Source organism: Taudactylus pleione, unplaced genomic scaffold, assembly GCF_031769625.1.
Source record: "Taudactylus pleione unplaced genomic scaffold, aTauple2 ptg001781l, whole genome shotgun sequence".
In the NCBI taxonomy this organism is placed as follows: Eukaryota; Metazoa; Chordata; class Amphibia; order Anura; family Myobatrachidae; genus Taudactylus; species Taudactylus pleione.
Window position 1 is genome coordinate 586,985 of NW_028286178.1, and position 24,292 is coordinate 611,276.

The 24,292-nt window shown below is 46.9% G+C and overlaps 2 protein-coding genes across 3 annotated transcripts in view; one reads left to right on the forward strand and one right to left on the reverse strand.

The window, feature by feature from the left end:
• Window positions 1-24,292, reverse strand: part of LOC148436370 (uncharacterized) — a 231,278-nt gene that overhangs the window by 69,220 nt on the left and 137,766 nt on the right. The window lies entirely within an intron of this gene.
• LOC148436371 (uncharacterized) overlaps window positions 1-24,292 on the forward strand; it is a 101,278-nt gene that overhangs the window by 42,902 nt on the left and 34,084 nt on the right. Inside the window, exons 1-5 of one of the 2 annotated variants that reach the window (XM_088464965.1) lie at window positions 11,102-11,190; window positions 11,448-11,524; window positions 11,644-11,741; window positions 11,878-12,226; window positions 14,349-18,606. In XM_088464965.1, the coding sequence (XP_088321091.1) occupies window positions 11,470-11,524; window positions 11,644-11,741; window positions 11,878-12,226; window positions 14,349-16,021 (2,175 nt within the window). In that variant the 5' untranslated portion in view covers window positions 11,102-11,190; window positions 11,448-11,469 and the 3' untranslated portion in view covers window positions 16,022-18,606. Of the gene's footprint in view, window positions 1-1,437; window positions 1,454-11,101; window positions 11,191-11,447; window positions 11,525-11,643; window positions 11,742-11,877; window positions 12,227-14,348; window positions 18,607-24,292 lie in introns of those variants that run through there. The other variant, XM_088464966.1, reaches the window with a different exon arrangement.

Sequence of the window (24,292 nt, forward strand, 5' to 3'; positions counted from 1 at the left end):
GTGATATATGAGGGGGAATAACACAGCTCCCAGCACACACTGATATGTGGTATTATTATATAGGGGAGAGTGGACTGTACAGTGATATATGAGGGGGAATAACACAGCTCCCAGCACACACTGATATGTGGTATTATTATTATTATATAGGGGAGAGGGGACTGTACAGTGATATATGAGGGGGAATAACACAGCTCCCAGCACACACTGATATGTGGCATTATTATTATATAGGGGGGAGGGGACCGTACAGTGATATATGAGGGGGAATAACACAGCTCCCAGCACACACTGATATGTGGCATTATTATTATATAGGGGGGAGGGGACCGTACAGTGATATATGAGGGGGAATAACACAGCTCCCAGCACACACTGATATGTGGTATTATTATTATATAGGGGAGAGGGGACCGTACAGTGATATATGAGGAGGAATAATATAGCTCCCAGCACACACTGATATGTGGTATTATTATTATATAGGGGAGAGGGGACTGTACAGTGATATATGAGAGGTAATAACACAGCTCCCAGCACACACTGATATGTGTTATTATAATTTTCTACTTCAGGGTCCATAGGGTATCCACAGGATACCTTGGGGTATAGGTGTGACGTCAGTCGCAGGGCACCAAAGAGTTAAGCTTTCAGCCTCCCAGGATGCACTAGGTCCCCCTCCTATACCCCGCCCCCGGGCCAAGGCACCTCAGTTTAGTTTGGTGCCCGGCCGGCGTCGGGTGCACCTGTCGGAGTGGGGGCTAGAAGAGCCCCTGAAGCTTTCTTCAGTGCAGCTGTGGCTGCACATCTGGATGTACAGCATGGACAGTCAGTCCTGACGTCCATGCTGTCTTCCCTACACCCCCGCCGCTACCAGAACGCCGGTACCGATCCGGGGATGCTGGTGAGCATCTGGGGTCACAGCTAGCGGTGACCCCAGATGTTCCGGACCATGGCCGGATCCAAGGGGGACAAAGATAAGCAGCGGGGTCCCGCGGTGGGTCCCCGCTGGTCACATGGTCCTAAGTCCCCAGGCAGGGGGCTCTCAGGGGACTGGCTGCAGCGTGGAGCCAGGTACTGAACCTGCGCTTTCCACTACCCCCTGGGACAGCGGACCGCAGCAGAGCGGTAGCGCTGCGGCGTCCCAGGGGTTAAATGCATGCCAGGGGAGCGCGCCTTCCCTGTCTCACAGCCGGCGCCTCCCCCGCTGCACACAGCCCTCTCTGCACTGTGCTGACTGGTCCTGTGTCAGCGCTCCTCCCCCAGGCCAGCTTCTCTCTGCTCCTCGGCGGCCATCTTCTCTGCAACGCATGGTGAACGCTGCTGGAAGCCTGGAAGGAAGCATCGTGGTCTGGGTCCCCCAGCATACCTCTCCTCCGCTGTGGCTCAGGTCTGTGTATGCAGCGCTGTGTCCTACCAGGCCCTGTGTCTGTGTAGTTGAGTGATCAGCGCTGTTAGTGCAGGAATTGTTATTTCTCTGCATTGTATGTGACTGTGCTAGCGCTGCTGCCTGTAACTTTATCTTCTCAAAACTGTCAGCTTTATTACTGCCCCTGTTCTTTCTGCTAAAGCCCTTGCAGTGCGGTGCTGCAGGGTGGTCTCTCGCCTATTTAATACTTAATTGGTGAGAGAGGTCACATACGTGGTGCCATCATGTCTGAAAGTGATTTTCCCCTCCGGCTACAGTGTACAACGTGCAAAGTACCGTTAGCGGAGGGGGAGGGTAGCGCGGAGGGCCTTTGCCGACAGTGTTTGTCCATGGCGCGGCCTATTACGGTTACAGCACTGGTACAGGAGCCGCCCTGGGCTTGTTTCGCTCAGGCGTTAACAGCTTTAGTGGGCCAGTTAGCTCCGCAGCCCGCGTTTACTCCGATGGGTTTGTCCCAGCAGTCTGTGGTGTCGTCACCCATGCAGGGGTTCCCACGACAATTGGTGGTACCCCACAGTCTCCCTATTTCCCCGCTCCCGGGTTCTCAGGAGCCAGCGTGGGTTAACTCCCTGACGAGTGCTGTACAGCACTTGTCGGATGTGTTGCAAGGGGAGTCTGTGATGCGGCCTCATAAAAGGCCGGTGGCGTCTCTGTCCGCTCCTTATGAGGATGACGAAGGGACGTCTGATGATGGGGAGATTCTGGATCCTTACGATCAGGAAACTCTCCATACTAAGGACGCTGATGCTAAGTCCAAAGTATATATTCCTGGACTTATTCGGGCGGTCCGCACAGCCTTGGTGATTGAGGACGAAGTTCCCCCAGCGGCTCAATCTAAGTATGCCTTTTCAAAGATGTGAAGGGCGATGCCACAGTCTTTCCTCTTTCGGGTCAGTTGGTGGACCATTTAGAGGAGGCGTGGAAACAACCTGGCAAAAGATACCAGCCGCAGAGACGCCTGGCGGTGGCTTATCCGATAATTATTTTGCTAAGTGGGAATCCCCTCCACAGGTGGATTCTCACGTGACCCGTCTTGTCCGTAGTGCCACATTGCCGATGCCATCCATGTCCTCCCTTAAGGATGCTACGGACCGCAAGGTAGAAATCTGCCTGAAGTCCGCTTATTCCCTTGCAGGGGGGGCAGCACGGCCGGCTATGGCCATTTGCTGGGTTGCCAGAGCGATGGAGCGCTGGGCGGATTCATTAGAGGCTTCTTTTGAATCCGACTGTCCGGCCGAACAGGCGGAGTTGATTGGCAATCTCCGTGATTCGGCCACCTACATCAACGAGGCGGCTCTAGACATTAGTACTCTGGTGTCTAGAATTTCTTCAGCAGCGGTAGCTGCTCGTCGCACCTTGTGGCTGCGATCCTGGAAGGCGGACGCAGATTCCAAGAAAGGTCTGGAAGCGTTGCCGTTTACCGGAGAAGTTCTCTTCGGTCCGGATCTGGATAAGATTGTGGCCACGCTGGCGGCAGCCAAATCTGCTTGTCTCCCGTCGGCCGCTGCTCCTTCTGGTTCTGGACCATCGTCCTTTCGGTCATCTAGGGCCCAGGGCAGGCCCAAACCACAGTCGTTTCCTCGACAGGCTGGCCCTAAGAAATCGGTCAAGCCCCGGAAACAGGCATGGAGTACCAGACGTCCGGCCCCCAAGCCAGATGACAAGCCTGCGGCCTGACGGTCCGGGCCTCCCTTTGGGGGATCCCAGGGTGGGAGGCCGCCTGCTGCAGTTCTCCCGGTGTTGGTCGTTCACTACGACAGACACTTGGGTTCTGGAGGTGGTCTCCCACGGGTACGCCCTCTCCTTCCGGCACAGACCCCCGGCTCGATTCTTCACCACGGGTCTACCATCAGACCGGAACAAGGCTACGGAGCTGCGGAAGGTATTGCACACTATGCTCCAGGCTGGAGTTATAGTGCCTGTTCCATTCTCCCAGAGGGGCCAGGGTTTCTATTCAAATCTACTTTTGGTACAGAAACCCAATGGGTCATATCGTCCGATTCTCAACCTCAAAGCACTCAACAAGTCTTTGCGGGTCCCGAAGTTTCGGATGGAGACCCTATGGTCCATCATTCTGGCGCTGGAACATGGGGACTACATGGTGTCATTGGACATACAGGACGCTTACCTGCATGTCCCTATTCTTTTGCGCCATCAAGAGTTCCTTCGGTTTGCAATCCGCAGCGACCACTTCCAGTTTCGGGCGTTACCTTTTGGCCTGGCGACAGCACCACGTGTTTTCACCAAGGTGATGGCGGTCATGGCGGCTTCTCTGCGGCTGCAAGGAGTCCGCATGTTGCCGTACTTGGACGACCTGTTATTGGTGGCAGGATCTCCAGAGCTCCTGTTACACCACTTGGACCTGACCATTGCACTGCTGCAACGGCACGGCTGGCTAATCAACTGGCAGAAGTCCACTCTAATCCCGTCTCGGAGGATTCTGCATCTTGGAGCCTTATTGGACTCGGGACAGCAAAGGATCTTCGTGACGGAGGACAAGATCTCTGCTTTACAGTCAAGGGTGTGCAGTTGTCTGCACAGCCGCCGGGTGTCCTTACACTCGGCGATGAGGTTACTGGGCTCCATGGTGTCGGTGTTCGACATGGTGGAATACGCCCAGTTTCACTCCAGACCTCTGCAGCACCTGATCCTGTCCAAGTGGAACGGGCTGCCTCAGTCTCTGAAGTTCCAGATGATTGTGCTCACCCCGGAGGTTCGCCTGTCCCTTGCATGGTGGTTAAAGACGACCCACCTCAACAAGGGACGTCCGTTCTGGGTTCCAAATTGGGTCCTGTTGACAACGGACGCCAGTCTTCGGGGCTGGGGAGCAGTTTCGGGTCCACACTTGTTCCAGGGCAGGTGGACGCCGACAGAAGCGGAGCTTCCAATAAATATCTTGGAACTCCGTGCGGTCTTCAATGCTCTCCTGCAGGCACAGCGGTTTCTCCAGGGTCACCCGGTGCAGGTCCAGTCGGACAACGCTACCACCGTGGCCTACATAAACAGGCAAGGAGGAACTCGCAGTCGGGCGGCTCTCGTAGAGGTCTCTCGGATCCTGGTTTGGGCGGAGCGCAATCTTCCGGCCATATCAGCGGTCTTCATCCCGGGAGTGCTAAATTGGGAGGCGGACTTTCTAAGTCGCCAGGACGTTCATCCAGGGGAATGGTCCCTGCACCCGGACGTTTTTCAACTACTGGTGGACAGGTGGGGTCTTCCAGAAATCGACCTCATGGCGTCTCGGCACAACAACAAGTTGCCGGTGTACGGGTCTCGCACAAGAGACGAAGGGGCGTCTCTGGTGGATGCTCTGTCCGTCCGGTGGACGTTTCGGTTCGCATACCTGTTCCCTCCGGTCTCCCTTCTTCCACGGGTAATCCGGAAATTCAAACAGGAAGGAGGGACGCTCCTGTTGATAGCTCCCGCGTGGCCCAGACGGCACTGGTTCTCAGACCTTCAGGGTCTGTCCGTGGACAGTCCTCTGCGGTTGCTGCTACGACCGGACCTTCTGTCTCAGGGTCCTTGCCTTCACCCGGACCTGACTCGGCTGTCTTTGACGGCGTGGCTGTTGAGATGGCCATGCTGAGGTCCCGGGGGTTTTCCAGCTCTGTGGTGCGTACCATGTTACGAGCTCGGAAACCGTCTTCCGCGAGGATATACCATCGCGTGTGGCATACGTTCTTCCAGTGGTGTCGACCAAGAGGTTATGCACCGCGGGAGTTTCGTCTGTCTCGGATTCTCGCCTTCCTGCAAGCGGGACTAGATCATGGGCTTCGCCTTGCTTCTTTGAAGGTACAGGTTTCGGCCCTATCTGTCTGGTTTCACCGTAGGATTGCTACAATCCCGGATGTGCGCACCTTTATGCAAGGTGTTCTCCGTATTCAGCCGCCCTTTGTTCCACCTGTGGCGCCTTGGGATTTGGCTGTGGTCCTGAGGGCTCTCCAAGGACCGCCGTTTGAACCACTGGGCTCAGTGGATATTAAATGGCTAACAGCTAAGACTGTTTTCCTTCTGGCCATTGCTTCGGCCAGACGTGTTTCTGAGTTAGGGGCTCTTTCTTGTAGACCCCCTTTCTTGGTTTTTCATGGGAACAGGGCAGTGCTCCGCACTCGGCCCGAGTTTCTTTCCAAAGTTGTTTCCCAGTTTCATGTTAACGAAGAAATAGTTGTTCCGGCCTTTAACTCACCGGGTCTTTCCGTGGGTGAGGTCTCTTTGGATGTTGTGCGGGCCTTAAGGACTTATGTTGACCGCACTTCTTCGTTTAGGAAGTCGGACGCTTTGTTTGTCCTCTATGGCTTCCGTAAAAAGGGTTGGCCTGCTTCAAAGCAAACTTTGGCAGCCTGGATCCGTATGGCTATTTCTGAAGCTTATCTTCATGAAGGCCTACCGGTCCCTCCTTCTCTGAAGGCTCATTCCACTAGGTCTGTGGGTCCTTCGTGGGCAGCTCGACGTGGTGCCTCGGCAGTTCAGATCTGCAAGGCTGCTACGTGGTCTTCTGTCCATACCTTCGTGAGGTATTACAGGTTTGACACCTTCGCCTCTCAGGATGCTTCCTTCGGGCGGCGGATTCTCCTTTCTGCACAGGAGCGTCCCCACCCTTAAAGGATACTGCTTTGGGACATCCCCAAGGTATCCTGTGGATACCCTATGGACCCTGAAGTAGAAAATATGAGATATGGTAAGAACTTACCCTTGTTATCTCTATTTCTACGAAGTCCATAGGGTTCCACAGGACTCCCGCCCTGTCGCACCTGTGCTGCAGATGGGCTTTGCTCTGGTCACTGGTTTTCCGTCTCCCTCTGGTGAGAATGTGATTCTTGTATGTGTCCAGATCTTTGTTCTCTCTCTTCCTTCTCCTCCTCCGGCCTATGGCTTGGTAACTAACTGAGGTGCCTTGGCCCGGGGGCGGGGTATAGGAGGGGGACCTGGTGCATCCTGGGAGGCTGAAAGCTTAACTCTTTGGTGCCCTGCGACTGACGTCACACCTATACCCCAAGGTATCCTGTGGAACCCTATGGACTTCGTAGAAATAGAGATAACAAGGGTAAGTTCTTACCATATCTCATATTATTATTATATAGGGGAGAGGGGACCGTACAGTGATATATGAGAAGTAATAACACAGCTCCCAGCACACACTGATATGTGGTATTATTTAGGGGAGAGGGGACCATACAGTGATATTTGAGGGGGAATAACACAGCTCCTGGCACACACTATGTGGTATTATTATTATATAGGAGAGAGGGGACTGTACAGTGATACATGAGGGGGAAAAACACAGCTCCCAGCACACGCTATGTGGTATTATTATTATATAGGAGAGAGGGGACTGTACAGTGATATATGAGGGGGAATAACACAGCTCCCAGCACACACTGGGCCTGATTCAGAGCCGGACGCTCTGACCAGAGCGCTCGCTCTGAATCAGTGCCCTCCTACCTAAAAATGGAGCGGCCTCTCGGACGCTCGCATAGCTGTGGGTTACCACCCACAGCTATATCGAGCGTCCATGATGATGGTCGCGATCGTCAAGACCATCGCGACCATCGGGCTTGCGACGAGACCCTGTGGTAGGGTCTCGCTGCCGGAAGCCCTGGAGTGATTTTGGCTCTATCAGAGCCAAAATCACTCCCACTGACATCACTAGTGATGTCAGTGGGGCCGGACCCAGACGGTAGGCGTTCCCATGGGAACGCCTCCGTCTGGCAGCCACGCCCCCGTCACGCCCACCAAAGGGGGCGTGCTGTCACTCACCATCGACAGCACGCCCCCTTTGGTGTGAGACCCCGAGCGACGGATTCCCCGTCGCTCGTCGGGTCTCGCGCATGCGCACGACGGAGCTCCCTCCGTCGTGCGCATGCCCACTACGGCACCATCGACCCGTTTGCGAGCGGAAAGCGCTCGCGAGCGGGTTAGAATCAGGCCCACTATGTGGTATTATTAGTATATATGGGGGAGGGGACTGTATAGTGATATATGAGGGGGAATAACACAGCTCCCAGCACACACTGATATGTGGTATTATTATTATATAGGGGAGAGGGGACCATACAGTGATATATGAGGGGGAATAACAGCTTCCAGCACTCACTGATATGTGGTATTATTAGTGTTCATTCTAGGTCCGGCAAGAGGTATGTCACTCAAGCGCTCGCCTGCAAAGGGGGCATGATGCGCCCCCTGTTCATCACTCTTGGGGACTTGCCCAGCTAGGCTCTCCCTTCTCTGTGAATATTCACCAGCGGTGAGCGCTGCACCGCAATTTTTCCCTCCCGAGGGTCACTGCAGTCTGCAGTTGGGGACACCACCCAGCATGTTGTTTTAGCGGTTTGCCAACAGGGCACCGCCAAAGGGGCAGGGTGCATTCTGCCCTTTGAAATTGGCCCACTAAAACAGCCTAGTCAGAACGCTATATTATTAATATTTAGAGGATAAGGGACTGCAGTGATATATAATGGGGATTAAATCAGCTGTTACGACAGACTGATATGTTGTAATAATATAAAGAGCTGTGGGAACTGTTTAGTGATACTTCAGCATGGAAAAATAGATCTCACCACACACTTATATGTGGTAGAATTATTATATAAGGGAGAAAGGACATGACAGAACAGTTTTTTAACTGAAGCGCGAGAAATGCAACCTTGCTGTGTCAAACGGCAGAAAGTAATGGCATCTTACTGTACAGAGGGAGTGGCCTGTGGTGTCCTACACTATATAGGTGGAGCTGCCGGTGGTGTCCTACTATACAGGGGGAGTGGCCTGTGGTGTCCTATACAGTGGTAGCAGCCTGCATTGTCCTATTGCACAGGGGGATCGGCATGTTTTGTCCAACACTATGCAGGGGGAGCGGCCTGTGATGTCCTACTATACTGGAAGAGCGGCCTATTGTGTCCTACTGTGGTGCCTTATACAGGGGGAGCAGTCTGTAGTGTCCTACTATATAGGGGGAGCATCCAGTGGTATCCTACTATACAGGGGAAGCGGCCTGTTGCACTCTACTATACAGGGGAAGCAACATGTATTGTCCTACCATACAGGGGGAGCAACCTGTGGTGCCTTCATATAGAGGGGGATTAGCTTGTTGCACTCTACTATACAGGGGGGGTGGCCTGTGGTGTCCTACTTTACAGGGAAGTGGCCTGTGTTGCCCTACTATACTGGTCGAGTGGCCTGTGGTGTCCTACTATACACTGGGAGCCTACGGTGTCCTACTTTACAGGTGGAGTGGACTGCGGTGTCAGTGTGTCCTGCTATACAGGAGGAGCAGCCTTCGGTGTCCTATTATACAGGGAGAGCGGCCTGTGGTGTCCTTATATACCAGGGGAGTGACCTGTAGTATCCTACTATACAGGGGGAGCAGCCTGTGGTGTCCTACTATACATGAGAAGCCGCCTGTGTTGCCCTACTATACTGAACGAGTGGCCTGTGGTGTCCTACTATACAGTGGGAGCAGCCTGCGGTATCCTACTATACAGGGAGAGCAGCCTGTGGTGCTTATTATGGCCTGTTTCGCTTTACTATTCAGGGGGAACATCCTATGTTGTTCTATACAGGAGGAGTGGCCTGAGGTGCCTTATACAGGGGGAGCAGCCTGTGGTGTCCTATTATACAAGGGAGTGGCCTGTTGAGCTCTAATAAACAGTGGTAGTGGCCTATGATGTCCTACTATACAGTAAGAGCAGCCTGTTTCTACCCTTATGTAAAGGGAGCAGCCTGCAGTGTCCTATATACAGGGAGAACAGGCTGCAGTGTTCTACACTATACAGGGGGTGTGGCCTGTAGTGTCCTACTATACAAGGTTATCGGCGTGTGGTGTCCTCGTTTATAGGGTTTTCTGTCTATTGCATCCTACTATATAGGGGGTGCAGCCCCTTGTATCCTACTATACAGGGGGAGCATCATGTGGTGTCCTACTATACAGGGAGAGCATCCTGTTGTGTCCTGTTATTTTTATTATACATGGGGAGCAGCCTGTTGTGTCCTGTTACTAATATTATACAGGGGTAGCAGCCTCTTGTGTCCTGTTATATCAGCAGCTGTAGAGTAATAATAACAGTAATGAGTGGTGTGGGAATAACACATAATGGGTATAACATGTATGTACTGTATATACCAGATGATACATAACAGGAGCTGGGGAAGGATGTGTGAGAAGGATACAGACAGGCCATGTAACAAAGGGCTGCACTCCCTGACCTGAGACTGTCTGTCAGGGCCTCTTGTTACCCTGAGCAATAGAGACTCTCAGAGACAGCCAGTGGCTGTGACAGTCCCCAGATCCTCAGAGTGTCACTGATTATCTCCCAGGACATGTCTCACCCCACCCTACGCTGCACACACTCGGCCGGCAGGCTGGTCACACATGTAACATACATCTGAGGTGCGGTCATTTGTCATTTCATCATTTGTGCAGAGTGACTAATGGGATTCTGTATTGCTTAACCCTTTGTTTGTCCCCTGGGCTGCCTGCTGTCCTATCCCTGTGTTATTAACCTCTTCTGTTCCCCTCCCCTGTGTTACTGCTACCTCTGTAGAGCTGTTACACCCCCTGTTGTGTGCTCTGTATTCCTACGTTACTTCCCCTCTCCCCATATCTGCACACCTTCTGCTCTCCTGTGTACTCTCTCCTCACACCCCTGTTATCTGTATGACCTCAGTATAGTCTCAGATTCTCTCAGTTTCTGGAATAAATGTAAAACAAAAGTGAAAAGTCCCCAAATCCCTAATTCATGTGTCTGTAAAAGATTCACGTGGAGCAAATTGCACCAAATCTGTGTCTGGGAGGAATAAGACCCCCGGCCAGGAGAGGAGCATTGGTGTAACCTTATACAGTACAGCGTTGTGTGACGGCCTCTGAGGACCCTTATGGGGCTGGGTCACAGGAACCTCTGACGGACTCTAACCAGGGCTCTATGGCTGGGGGGAAAGGGGAGACTTACTGGTCACTCAGTGTAACATGTCTGACAGTTTTACATGTTCTCTGTGATATTTATTCTATTTATTCCTAGATAGTCCTGCTGTGAGGAACCAGAGTCTTTATTACACATCACACATTCTATATTCTCACTGATTAATTGAGGATAGACAAGGACATGAGTCACAGGACTGAGAGGATCTTACATCTCACCCTGGAGATCATCTACCTGCTGACTGGGGAGGTGAGAGGGCCTGGGGGTGTCACAGTGACATCACTTATATCTATAGTAATAATACAGGGACATGACTGGGGAGGTGAGAGGGCCTGGGGGTGTCACAGTGACATCACTTATATCTATAGTAATAATACAGGGACATCACTAGGTAGGTGAGGGGATCTGGGAGTGTCACAGTGACATCACTTATGTCTATAATAATAATACAGGGACATGACTGGGGAGGTGAGGGGATCTGATAGTGTCACAGTGACATCACTTACATCTATAGTAATAATACAGGGACACGACTAGGGAGGTGAGGGGATCTGGGAGTGTCACAGTGACATCACATATATATAGTAATAATACAGGGATATGACTGGTGAGGTGAGAGTGTATGTAGTGATGTTTGGTGTCTTCCCCAATTCACAGGATTACACAGTAGTGAAGAAGACATCCGGTGAGTGTGAGACACCCAGCAGCCATCCTCGTGTGTCGGGAGGACTGAGCAGGACCCAGAGCCTCATCACGGTGACTCCACCTCAGTCACTGATATATGAGATCTACAATGAACAGAAGATCATGGATCTCACCAACAAGATCATTCAGCTGCTGACTGGAGAGGTGACTGCTGGGAATGGGACATTATACAGTAACACCAGGGGATGTGTCTGGGTGATGACTGGTTGAGTTGACTTCTGGGAATGGGACATTATACAGTAACACCAGGGGATGTGTCTGGGTGATGACTGGAGAGGTGACTGCTGGGAATGGGACATTATACAGTAACATCAGGGGATGTGTCTGGGTGATGACTGTATCATTGTTTGTGTCATGTTCCTACAAGTTGTCAGGATGTCACTGACTATGTCTCAATGCAGGAGGAGGAATATATAGAGGAACATGGGTCTGTTCAAGGACGTAATGAAAGAGAATCACAGGCCCCTCACATCACTGGGTAAGAGGAGACTGTAATTTATTGTACAGGGGAGAGCAGGTATGGGGGCCCCCTCTATACACTCATCACCTGATAATCACATATATACAATGTACGCAGTCACTGTGTGTCTCCTACAGATGGACCCAGTAACAGAAATACCCCAGAGATATGTCCCCGTCCTCTTTATTCACAGGATTATACAGAGGAGAATCACAGGACCCCACAGGAGCATCAGGTAGATGGGATTTAGGGTCTCACCAATATACCAAAGTCAATGTCACTATATGATCTGTTGCTGTTTGTCTCTCATACATTGATATTCTACATTTTATTCTCAATTAAATCAAACATTAAAAAAACATTTTGGTTAGGGTACAGCTCAGACTAATGAGCTAGAAGATACAGAGGGAGAAGAAGAGATGTATGTGACTGATATGAAGGCAGAAGATACAGAGGGAGAAGAAGAGACGTATGTGACTGATATCAAGATAGAAGATACAGAGGGGGAAGAAGAGACGTATGTGACTGATATGAAGGCTGAAGATACAGAGGGAGAAGAAGAGACGTATGTGACTGATTTGAAGGCAGAAGATATAGAGGGAGAAGAAGAGACGTATGTGACTGATATGAAGGTAGAAGATATAGAGGGAGAAGAAGAGATGTATGTGAGTGGTGATCAGCAGTGTAAGGAGGAGGAAATCCCTACAGATATCAGCACAGGTGAGTACCACTTTTTATAGAAAAAACTGACATTCTCCATGCTCAGTCACTGCAGCAATCTATTATTCTATGTATCCTATTATTCTAAACCCTCCTCTGTCATTACAAACTAATGGGGTAAATGTCTGCCCAGTTGGGGAGTCGGGAGCCATCAGCCCCTATTAATACTCCTTATCTTCCCCTCACATCATGTCACTGTGTGTTACCAGCCGAGAAAACTGACCAGTCTCCTCCCCACACTCTCTGGTGTATCTCATATATCAGGAGCCATTAGCCCCTATTATACTCCTGCTCTCCTCCTCACATCATGTCACTGTGTGCTACCAGCCCAGGTATCTGACCAGTCTCCTCCCCACACCGTCTGGTGTATCTCGCATACTGAAATGAAGATCACTGCAGGATGCAGCTAGTATGTTCTGTGTGTGATATAATGTATAGACCATTGCTGCACTCTGTTACACATACTGAGATTGAGATCCGGAGAGTGTGAGGACATAGCAGTATGCAGCTAGTATGACCTGTGTGTGATATAATGTATAGACCATGCCTGCACTCTGTTACACATACTGAGATTGAGATCCGGAGAGTGTGAGGACATAGCAGTATGCAGCTAGTATGACCTGTGTGTGATATAATGTATAGACCATGCCTGCACTCTGTTACACATACTGAGATTGAGATCCGGAGAGTGTGAGGACATAGCAGTATGCAGCTAGTATGACCTGTGTGTGAGATAATGTATAGACCATGCCTGCACTCTGTTACACATACTGAGATGGAGATATGGAGAGTGTGAGGACACAGCAGGGTGCAGCTAGTATTACCTGTGTGATATAATGTATAGACCATGCCTGCACTCTGTTACACATACTGAGATGGAGATATGGAGAGTGTGAGGACACAGCAGGGTGCAGCTAGTATGACCTCTGTGTGATATAATGTATAGACCATGCCTGCACTCTTACACATACTGAGATGGAGATACGGAGAGTGTGAGGACACAGCAGGATACAGCTAGTATGACCTGTGTGTGATATAATGTATAGACCATGCCTGCACTCTGTTACACATACTGAGATGGAGATCCGGAGAATGTGTGAGGACACAGCAGGATGCAGCTAGTTTGACCTGTGTGTGAGATAATGTATAGACCATGCCTGCACTCTGTTACACATACTGAGATGGAGATATGGAGAGTGTGAGGACACAGCAGGATACAGCTAGTATGACCTCTGTGTGATATAATGTATAGACCATGCCTGCACTCTTACACATACTGAGATGGAGATCCGGAGAGTGTGAGGACACATCAGGGTGCAGCTAGTATGACCTGTGTGTGAGATAATGTATAGACCACTCTGCTCTCTGTTAGTAGTAATGGTTGTGTAACAACCATTACAGTGTAGTTTTATAGGTAAGGTGTCTGAATTCAGTGCAGCAAATCAGAGGTTTAAGCCCAGATGTTACACCCATCGTACACAGCATGTCATAAAAGAGTGAATCATGGGGAAATGTATGAAGCCCTAGAGAGAGATACAGTGGAGAAATTGCCCACAGCAGCCAATCAGCTTCTAGCTATCATTTAAAGTACAGTCAGTAAAATGACAGAAGCTGGTTGGTTGCTAAGGGCAACTACTCCACAAACCTTCTGTAAGGTTTGGTACAACCCCCCCCCCTTTGTCTTTTTTAGTGATTACTCCCTGACCAGTGTTACTGCTACAACTTAAACCTCCTCAAGAAAAAAAACCTCACCAAATACATGATGAAGTCATTGGCCGCCATTCACTATAGCGCAATCTTTCTGAGGGTGCAAGGAGAAATTCGATGAAAGCTTCGGCTGCACGGCTGTTTGACAGCTTAACACAGCACTAACAGCCTCACAGCCACACTTTAGTCGGAGAATGCCAGTTCTCACTGCTAAATACCCAGGTTAAATCGTGAGAACTGGCATTCTCTGACTTAACACCGCGCTGAATTGAATTGCTCCGGCAGCTCCCACAATCTCGGCCACTGACTGTTTGGAGACGTTGGGATACAACTGGGGACGTCTTATTATAGTTACACAGTATGGTATAGTTCTGCAGGGGCGCTAATTCCCATATAATTATTCTGTTTCCGGCAGATGGACACAGCAGCAGGAATAACTCGGGGAGACGTCTCATATTATCTCCAGATTGTGACCTAGATCATGATAACTTCTCACAGGACTCTCCAGGAGAAAACCCCATTATCCCCAGTGTACATCCAGCATCTCACAGTGTAGATATATCATCTGATCCCTCTAACCATGAGGAATATTCCCCTGGTTATCCCAGTAGTGTTGCACACAGCTCAGATCACACAGGTGATAAACTATTGTCATGTTCTGAATGTGGGAAAGTATTTACCAAACAGATCAGTCTTTCTATACATCAGAAGAGAGTTCACACAGCTGAAAGGCCTTTTCTATGTTCTGAATGTGGAAAATGTTTTACTCTGAAAAGTGATGTTACTAGACATACAAAGATTCACACAGGTGAGAGACCATATTCATGTTCTGAGTGTGGGAAATGTTTTCTACAGCAGGGAGCACTTGCTGTACATGAGAGAAGTCACACAGGTGAGAGGCCATTTCCATGTTCTGAGTGTGGGAAATGTTTTACACGGAAATCAGATCTTGTTACACACCAGAGAACTCACACAGGTGACAAACCATTTTCATGTTCTGAATGTGGTAAATGTTTTACACACAAATCAGCACTTGTTATACATCAGAGATGTCACACAGGTGAGAAACCATTTTCATGTTCTGAATGTGGGAAATGGTTTACACACAAATCAGCTCTTGTTAAACATCAGAGAATTCACACAGGTGAGAAACAATTTCCATGTTCTGAGTGTGGGAAATGTTTTGCACAGAAATCAGATCTAGTTGCACATCAGAGAAGTCAAACAGGTGAGAAACCATTTCCATGTTCTGAGTGTGGGAAATGTTTTACACACAAAACACATCTTGTTAAACATCAGAGAGTTCACACAGGTGAGAAACCATTTTCATGTTCCGATTGCGGAAAATGTTTTACACAGAAATCAGATCTAGTTAAACATCAGAGAACTCACACAGGTGAGAGGCCATTTTCATGTCCTGTGTGTGGGAAAAGGTTTACACAGAAATCAGCTCTTGTTACACATCAGAGAAGTCACACAGGTGAGAAACCATTTCCATGCTCAGAGTGTGGGAAATGTTTTACAAAGAAATCACATCTTGTTACACATCAGAGAAGTCACACAGGTGAGAAACCATTTTCATGTTCCGATTGTGGGAAATCTTTTACATGTCATTCAATACTTGCTTCTCATAAGAGATCTCATACCGCTGAAAAACCATTTCCATGTCCTCAGTGTAGGAAATGTTTTACACAGAAAGCAGATCTTGTTAGACATCAGAGAATTCACACAGGTGAGAAACCATTTCCATGCTCTGAGTGTGGGAAATATTTTACGCAGAAATCAGATCTTGTTACACATCAGAGAATTCACACAGGTGAGAAACCATTTCCATGCTCTGAATGTGGGAAATGTTTTACGGTTAAATCATATCTTGTTACACATCAGCGAAGTCACACAGGTGAGAAACCATTTTCATGTTCTGAGTGTGGGAAATGTTTTACACACAAATCAGTTCTTGTTAGACATCAGAGAATTCACACAGGTGAGAAACCATTTTCATGTTCTGAGTGTGGGGAATGTTTTACAAAGCAATCAGCTCTTTTAAGTCATCAGAAACGTCACACAGCAGAAAAACAATGTGTATGAGCGTCTAGAAATATATATAAACTTCGGCGATATTTGCAGTACTGTAATATCATTGGGAATTATCAGAACAAGCATAAATACAATGTTAGCCTAGATTGCTGTCCCTGCTTGATGAAGGGTAAATGACATTTGCATTATCACACTATGGGCCTGATGCAGCAGCGGAAGCAAATGCAGCTGCAGCCTCTTACAGATCGCAGGTACTAATATATGCTAATGCCGAGGCACAGCCGCCATAACCACGCCCACTGCTGCCTTCTCATTATCCTCCAATGTCGCCCTCCTGTGTAATCATCGCTACCATCTTCGTACATCAAGCAGTTACGCAGCATTTACATCAGGTCTGACCAGCCGCAAACACTGCAGATCTCCTGACACGTAAAGAGGTCTCATGCTGCAGCTGTTATCGCTATGGCTAATTTATACACGCCCATGACATGGCGATCACACGGACACACACACCTGCATGATGGTGATCACACGGACAGACACGCCTGCAGTTTTCTGTCCACCCCCTGTTACCTCCCCCAAACGCTGTCACCCTGCCACTCACTATGTGATGTATTCCTCTGTACGTCCGTAATCGCAATGTGATCGCTGTGTGTGCGCAGTGTGACTTATACACAGGTGTGATGGCAAACATTCGCTCTATCTGCGTAACTATCATCATTGTGTCCTCTGCTGAATAAGCCCCTATATACTAATATATTACACTTTATTATATATCCACACGGATGTCACCAACATAGGGCTCCAACATGTTCCTCATGTAATGGCTGTCAGTTTACTTATTCTATCAGATCAGAGGTTCCCAAACTCTGATATTACAGGCTGGGTATTAAGGACATCCATGCTTGAGCACAAGTTACTTAATTAGTGCCTCAGTCAGTTTGATTTAACCATTTGGACTCAGGCATGGATATCCTTAAACCCGGGCCTGTAAAGGGGGAGTTTGGGAAGCTCTGTATTAGAATATTATTGTGCTCTTGGCCTATTTGTAAAGTAACACGATCGCATGATGTAATATAGGGACATACCTAATCTGTCACAATGACAATGTGCTGGGGATGTAATATGGAAAGTGGGAAACTATGACATCATGTGATGACTGGGCTGTAAGTGATGGTGTGAGATGGGGCGATATAATGACATCTGTAACCTCTGATGTTATCTCACTGAATCCAGTGTTCTCTGGTTGGGTTTCCTGGTAAATGAATCTCTAATCTCCTTACAGCAGTCTGATGTCTGGTTCCTTCTAATTACATCCTCTGTAACCTACTATTTACACTATTCCAAAAGATAAGGACATTAATATCATGATCACTTATGTAATTTATACATTATTAGATAATGTAATTATTGTTGGGACACAGGAAGCTGCTGGTCCTGGTATTTTGATATATATATTGTGTTTTGATGGCAGTTTTGCAGCGGTTTTGGCCTCAGTAAATCTGCAGATAGCAAAACTGCCGCCAAACCACAGTCAAAACACATTATAGAATAGAATAGAACAGGGCTGTCATTTAGAAACTGCTGCAAAACCAAACCCCTGGGGTTTAGAATAGAATAGAAACCGCCACCAAATCCCCGGGGTTTAGAATAGAATAGAAACCGCCACCAAACCCTCGGGGTTTAGAATAGAATAGAAACCGCCACCAAACCCCCGGGGTTTAGAATAGAATAGAAACCGCCACCAAACCCTCGGGGTTTAGAATAGAATAGAAACCGCCGTCAAGCCTCCACTTAGTAAATTTTGCCCAAAGAGTTTGGTAACGAGTGAGAAAACCAAACGCCACATGGACCTGTCTGACGTCCATGTGGGGTAACACAGCTGCGTGTGGCGCTTGTTTGTTAGTATTTACCACACTTTTTGACCTGAAAGTTTTAGTACATTGAGTAAAGCTGGAATAGTTGCCCTCTCGGTGGTGCACATGTTCTGTGATGGCCTAGGTGTAAGATCTAGTGATTTGGTGTAAGACGTGATTTTGTGGAAACATTGATGTTACCAGAGATGTCACAAGGAAGTATAGAGGTTTCTGCATGAGGGTGAGTTGTGTCTCACGGACTGGTCACACTAGGCCACAGCTGGCAGGAGAAAATAACAGAGATAGGGACAGGGCAGTCAGTTATAGACCAGGGTACAAGCCGAGGTCAGGGCCACAGAAGAACAAACGTCAGACATAAGCCGGGTCGGTATTTGTCAGTCAGACAATTACTATGACTCATTCAGAACTGGATATAAACTGACGTAAAGCTGTATTACTCTGTCACTTTAGGTACCGGTGATTATAGGTATATATTGGGGTGATTATAGGTATATATTGGGGTTGCACCAGCTCTTTGTATTCCTAGTTTCTTGTTATGCAGTTATTTATTGTTCTGTGTTTTAGCTTTTTCCTAACTCTGCCTTTAGTATCTTTATACTGTGACTGTCTTAGTAAAATATTTAAACAGAGCGCTGTCGACACAATCTAGATAGATTATATATAATAAATATTCCTAGCGCTGTAAGGCCAAGAGGAACTTACTGTGAGGGTTCCATAATAAATTGACGAGAAAAAACACACAGGTCTTGCGCTGCTAGGAATAGTATCAACATTTTAATAAAATATCAAAATATTAAATAATAATAAATACATATATATGGCACATAAATATAGGAACTAAAAATAAAGGAAGAAAATATAATACATCATCATAACATAGATTGAAATGAATATCTAAACCAGAAATCCAAGATTCTCAATTGTAACAAACAATGTATCTCTTCATATGAAAAGAAACGTAGTATCTTATGTTCGAATCAGTCATGTATCCCCTGTGAGAGAAAACAAATAGATCTATTTGTGGTTTGAATTAATTCCTTGAATAAGGCAGGGGGCTCACTTAGCGTACTGATAAGTCCCGTTGGTAACAGCTGATGTAAACACTCCCAGTTATAACATATTCTGGGATCCTGATATCTGCCGTAATAAAACTGGGCTGGATGTAATCAAAAGACAATCGTCACACTATAACTAGCGTGTTCACACTGAGGGCCTGATTCAAGGGCTCATCTGTACCTGCTGCTCTTTCTTGGGCTGAGCACCCGGCTGATCCGGACAGCCACCGCTCACTCGGACACTGCCGCTAGTGGAGCTCTGGTCCCCGCATTGTTCCGAGGACGCTCGGACGGACCAGGTACTTATTACTGCTTATCCACTTGGAAATACAGTGTGAACACGCTAGTTATAGTGTGACGATTGTCTTTTGATTACATCCAGCCCAGTTTTATTACGGCAGATATCAGGATCCCAGAATATGTTATAACTGGGAGTGTTTACATCAGCTGTTACCAACGGGACTTATCAGTACGCTAAGTGAGCCCCCTGCCTTATTCAAGGAATTAATTCAAACCACAAATAGATCTATTTGTTTTCTCTCACAGGGGATACATGACTGATTCGAACATAAGATACTACGTTTCTTTTCATATGAAGAGATACATTGTTTGATTGCTACAATTGAGAATTTGGATTTCTGGTTTAGATATTCATTTCAATCTATTTTATGATGCTGTATTATATTTTTTTCCTTTATTTTTAGTTCCTATATTTATGTGCCATATATATGTATTTATTATTATTTAATATTTTGATATTTTATTAAACTTTTGATACTATTCCTAGCAGCGCAAGACCTGTGTGTGTTTTTTCTTGTGACTGATTTAGTGTCCATTTCTCATACCCAAACAAGAAAGGTTTTGTCTTACACGTGTGCCCCTCTTTCCTGTCTCCTGTCACTGTGACACCGCTCTGGTGTTGGGGATTTGCTCTCTGATGGGCACCTGCATGGATACACTGGCCTGTCCTGTTATTACCTCCTATCATGATATATATCAGCATTTTGTTAGTACATATGTATTAGATAATATGTCATCTCTATTGTATGTGTGCCATGGAGGGAATGACAGCACTGTGCGAGTATCATATCCTGCAGCTTATAATACATGAGTAATACAGAAATGACACATTGTACACAAGCCATGAATAATAACAGGAATTGCTCTGTATGAGTAACTGGACGTTACAGGACTATTATGTGCAGGATGTTACTCTCATCATTAATGTAAGGACCATATTATACCAAAGAGAGAAAGCCAGGACAGCTATTCCTCATGGATGGCTCCTAATACGTACAGACCCCACCTGATGGAAAATGCCAGGATGCTGCACATCTCTGAGCGTTGGATGTATGATCTGTTATCTATATACAGGTGCACAGCACAGCGTCACTACACCAGTATGCCGGGAGCCTCACATCATTACTCTGTTCTGTTACCTAGCTGTATCCATGTCAGTCTTGTCTGATCATAGTTGTAATGGAGTTATATGAGCTGAAATACTCTGTGCTGCTGTTACCATTCTCTTTTTAGTTACAGATTTCCAGCACCACCCACCTTATCTGCTGCTTGTGTGTCTGCCCCCAGGTTTGCAGGATACAGCAGCTGCTCATTTTATAATCTGCTTTTCTTGCACTATTCTAGCAGCAAATCATTCACACAATATTATAGTAATCTGTAGTATTAAATATTCAATAAATAACATTCCAAGTGTTACTACAGAAGGAAACTATATTCTTCTAATCTTGCAATAAAATGACTCTGATGTAGAAAATTCTGCCTCACTGCTGTGTTTAGTGATAACTTGTGTATAAAGGAAAAGGCGGGGTGTGGGGGGAATGAGGGAGAGGGTGATATATAATAATTTAATGGTAATCTTCAATAAACAAGAAATGTAATGTGTGGGGAAAAAAACTACAAATGTACAGTAAGTAAAGCCCATAATTTGGTGTAATGGGTACAAGGACCTGTGTATAATGTGGTGTAATGGGTACGAGGACCTGTGTATAATGTGGTGTAATGGGTACGAGGACCTGTGTGTAATGTGGTGTAATAGGTACGAGGACCTGTGTATAATGTGGTGTAATGGGTACGAGGACCTGTGTATAATGTGGTGTAATGGGTACGAGGACCTGTGTATAATGTGGTGTAATGGATACAAGGACCTGTGTATAATGTGGTGTAATGGGTACGAGGACCTGTGTATAATGTGGTGTAATGGGTACGAGGACCTGTGTATAATGTGGTGTAATGGGTATGAGGACCTGTGTATAATGTGGTGTAATGGATACAAGGACCTGTGTATAATGTGGTGTAATGGGTACGAGGACCTGTGTATAATGTGGTGTAATGGGTACGAGGACCTGTGTACAGTGTGGTGTGTAATGGGTACGAGGACCTGTGTATAATGTGGTGTAATGGGTACGAGGACCTGTGTATGATTTGGTGTAATGGGTACGAGGACCTGTGTATAATGTGGGGTAATGGGTACGAGGACCTGTGTATAATTTGGTGTAATGGATACGAGAACCCGTGTATGATGTGGTGTAATGGGTAGGAGGACCTGTGTATAATGTGGTGTAATGGGTACAAGGACCTGTGTATAATGTGGTGTAATGGGTAGGAGGACCTGTGTATAATGTGGTGTAATGGGTAGGAGGACCTGTGTATAATGTGGTGTAATGGGTAGGAGGACCTGTGTATAATGTGGGGTAATGGGTACGAGGACCTGTGTATAATGTGGTGTAATGGGTACGAGGACCTGTGTATAATGTGGTGTAATGGGTACGAGGACCTGTGTATAATGTGGGGTAATGGGTACGAGGACCTGTGTATAATGTGGTGTAATGGGTACGAGGACCTGTGTATAATGTGGTGTAATGGGTACGAGGACCTGTGTATAATGTGGTGTAATGGGTACGAGGACCTGTGTATAATGTGGTGTAATGGGTACGAGGACCTGTGTATAATGTGGTGTAATGGGTACGAGGACCTGTGTATAATGTGGGGTAATGGGTACGAGGACCTGTGTGTAATGTGGTGTAATGGGTACGAGGACCTGTGTATAATGTGGTGTAATGGGTACGAGGACCTGTGTATAATGTGGTGTAATGGGTACGAGGACCTGTGTATAATGTGGTGTAATGGATACGAGGACCTGTGTATAATGTGGTGTAATGGGTACGAGGACCTGTGTATAATGTGGTGTAATGGGTACGAGGACCTGTGTATAATGTGGTGTAATGGGTACGAGGACCTGTGTATAATGTGGTGTAATGGATACAAGGACCTGTGTATAATGTGGTGTAATGGGTACGAGGACCTGTGTATAATGTGGTGTAATGGGTACGAGGACCTGTGTACAGTGTGGTGTGTAATGGGTACGAGGACCTGTGTATAATGTGGTGTAATGGGTACGAGGACCTGTGTATGATTTGGTGTAATGGGTACGAGGACCTGTGTATAATTTGGTGTAATGGATACGAGAACCCGTGTATGATGTGGTGTAATGGGTAGGAGGACCTGTGTATAATGTGGTGTAATGGGTACAAGGACCTGTGTATAATGTGGTGTAATGGGTAGGAGGACCTGTGTATAATGTGGTGTAATGGGTAGGAGGACCTGTGTATAATGTGGTGTAATGGGTAGGAGGACCTGTGTATAATGTGGTGTAATGGGTAGGAGGACCTGTGTATAATGTGGGGTAATGGGTACGAGGACCTGTGTATAATGTGGTGTAATGGGTACAAGGACCTGTGTATAATGTGGTGTAATGGGTACAAGGACCTGTGTATAATGTGGGGTAATGGGTACGAGGACCTGTGTGTAATGTGGTGTAATGGGTACGAGGACCTGTGTATAATGTGGTGTAATGGGTACGAGGACCTGTGTATAATGTGGTGTAATGGGTACGAGGACCTGTGTATAATGTGGTGTAATGGGTACGAGGACCTGTGTATAATGTGGTGTAATGGGTACGAGGACCTGTGTATAATGTGGGGTAATGGGTACGAGGACCTGTGTATAATGTGGGGTAATGGGTACAAGGACCTGTGTATAATGTGGGGTAATGGGTACAAGGACCTGTGTATGAGCCTGTCTGGGTCACAGCGTCTCCCTATGTCAGTAATGTGTATCTGCTCTATGTCAGTCATACAGATATAATGGGACAATACCACCTTATATATGGACACATGTAGCTGCCCCTCTGCACATTCCCCACCTTTAGTTACAGGACTGGAGGAAGTTACATTATTGCTGGAACCATCTATGATAAATCTCCACATTTTCTCACATGACAGCATTAATAACTAGTGTTACAGATGTTTGTATTATATTAGGGATTGGACATAAGGAGAACATAGTGTCAGTGTAATTAGCATTCATTACACAACATTGTTTAGGCCTAAGCACTGATCCCGGAACATCGATGGTTTCCGATGTTACCACACAAGACTCCTCGTCATCTCCTCAGGGCTGGCTGAGCTGACTCCTCCTGTTACTAATAGTGGTGGACTGGCTGCTGCTGTGCTTCATGCTCTGCAGTGTCACACATTGCTCTGCGACCCATGTGACTGCCCTGACAGACTGCGAGCTTAACCAGTCAGCCGGGCACTCAGTCATTGGCAGGCAGTGATACGCTGAGTGCCACCATCACGTCATAGACACAGTGACAGGCTCAGAGTGACTGCCCGCCACCCAAGACACCTGCTCCTGTGCTGCATGCCTGACTGATAATGCTCTGCATTAGGCGGAGAGAGGCCACAGGAGCGAGTTACAGTGACCCAACATCGGTACAACACTATTGTGAGGAAACATTGGAACCTCACCACCTTTGGATAAACCATTAACCACTAAAAACAAACCAATCAACTCCCATCATTACCATATAGCTGACCATAGTGTTAGAGCCACTCAGCTATATTTGGTGAGGTAATGCCTTTAGGACCATTCATGGCTCATTTGGTTTCCATCATGTTTTTTTTTTTTTAAACCTTTTTTTATTGGTATCCAAAATACAATACAAAGAAAAAAAAAACATGGAGATTAGTCAACATAATGGGTAATATACATTAAAAAATATATTTTTTTTTACTAGAAACAGTAGTATAAACAAAATACACCAGTATATAATTAAAGTAATAACAATCATTGCAAATCATACAATATGGAGTATTAGTGGCGTATGATGAAAATCGAAAGAAGGTTTAGCATTATCCTCTATCTCACACTCCATAGTAACCATAAACATAAGGTGCAAATACCAATATTTTCAACATTAAAAAAAGAGGGACAAATAAAAATAAGGGAAAAATTGAGAGAGAAAGAAATTGAAGAAACTTTATATTGTTACTTTACTATAGATACAAATGGCATAGAAAGAGATTATC